Here is a 1681-nt window from a genome sequence, read left to right on the forward strand (position 1 = left end):
GGAGGTAGCTTGGGAGGAGGAGCTGTGGTCCTCTGTGATCTCGCTACTGAGGCTGGAGGAGTCGGTTGTGCTGGGCACAGGGTGGTGCTGGGAGGTTAGGCTGGGAGAGGGTGTGTCCACGTGGACAAAGCGGAGACGAATGCCAGGCACGCTGGCACTGCCACCACCCTTCTGCAGAGACAGCTTGGCCTCCTCTGGCTGCTGCTGCTGCTCACAGGGCAAGCCAAGGGCAGGCTCACTGGAGCACTTCCTGGGGTCGACCCTAGGAGGATCTGCAGGGCCTGGGCGAGGCCCTACCACCCGACGCTGCACGGGCTTCTCCTGGCATGTGCAACCCACCCCCTGGGTTCTCTGGCACTTGAGCAGGAGGTAGGTAGCCATGGCATCATCGTATTTCTTATTTGACAGGGACACCCAGATGTTATAGGGGTCGTAACCCATGTCGAACATAGTTGTTATAATGGCAGGATCCGGGTGGGTGGGGAGGGCCTCGCCAGAAGGACGGGGTGAATCTTCCTTGCCCTGGCTCAGCCATGGGTGGCTCATTATCTGTTTTAGGCTGGGCCTCTGCCTGGGGTCCATCTTCAGAATCTCAAGGATGAGGCTCTGAGCTCCCTTGGAAACATGTGCAGGAATGCCATAGGCTCCCTCCATGATCAGCCTCCTCACCTCCCCAACACTGTTTGCTATAAATGGGCGGCTCCCTGTCAGCGTGACATAGAGAACCACCCCCAGGCTCCAGATGTCCGCCAGGGGGCCCTCGTATTCCTCCCTAGGGACAACTTCTGGAGCAAAGTATTGGAGAGTGCCCCAGAACCTGCTCAGCTTCTGCCCGGCTGTGAATCTGGTGCTCAGGCCAAAGTCAATGAGTTTCACGGTACCACTGGCATCCAGCACGAAGTTCTCGGGCTTGAGGTCCAGGTGTGCGATGCCCTTCTCATGGCAGTACTGCACAGCACGCACCATCTGCCTGAAGAGTCTGCGGGCCTCCTCCTCAGGCATGCCACCAGGTTCCGAGATGAGGCTCCTTAGATGTCCCCCACCTGCATGTTCCATGATAATGTACATATATTTGAGGGTCTCAATGACCTGGAAGAGTCGGATCACGTTTGGGTGATCCAAGCCCGCCATCATACGGGGTTCAGACAGGAAGGGGAGGTTCCAGCCTACTTTTGGCACAACCTTCACCACAACCTCTGTCCCCGTGAGGCGATGGCGGGCAAGTTTCACCTTCGGGAAGCCCCCTTCCCCAATGTCCCGCAGAAGTTCATAATGGTCGGTGATGGCAGGCTCATAGGAGCCCGGCCCTGGTCTCTCTACACTGCTCTCACTGCTCTCACTACTCTCACTGCTGATCCTAAAACGGAACACCATCTTAGGATGCTAGCTTAAAAAAAAAATAATAAACCAAAACAAACAACTAAAATAAAAAAGCCCCCAAAAGGAAAGCAAAGAAACAAAAGGAAAAAAAAAAATCAAATCAAAAAACCCAGAAGACCACAACCACCAACCACCAGCCACCAGCCACCAACCACCACAAAACGCACTAACTATCTGGGAGTCCGACAGGTCACCACCAAGAGCTTCCTGTACATATGGACAAAAACCCAGTGGTGGCCACTCTCTTATATACCTGCTCTTTGAAATTCCCTCACAATGGCCATGCTGAACCAAGCCCACC

General features: G+C 54.9%; 1 protein-coding gene across 1 annotated transcript in view; it reads right to left on the bottom strand.

Annotated features, from left to right (window-relative positions):
- LOC125611474 (sperm motility kinase-like) overlaps window positions 1-1393 on the bottom strand; it is a 3792-nt gene extending 2399 nt beyond the window's left edge. The window contains exon 1 of the mRNA XM_048786311.1: window positions 48-1393. Within this exon, the coding sequence (XP_048642268.1) occupies window positions 48-1374 (1327 nt within the window). The 5' untranslated portion in view covers window positions 1375-1393. The remainder of the gene's footprint in view (window positions 1-47) is intronic.
- Window positions 1394-1681: the final 288 nt, after the last annotated feature.

The sequence above is a fragment of the Marmota marmota genome, unplaced genomic scaffold, assembly GCF_001458135.2.
Source record: "Marmota marmota marmota unplaced genomic scaffold, marMar, whole genome shotgun sequence".
Lineage (NCBI taxonomy): Eukaryota > Metazoa > Chordata > Mammalia > Rodentia > Sciuridae > Marmota > Marmota marmota.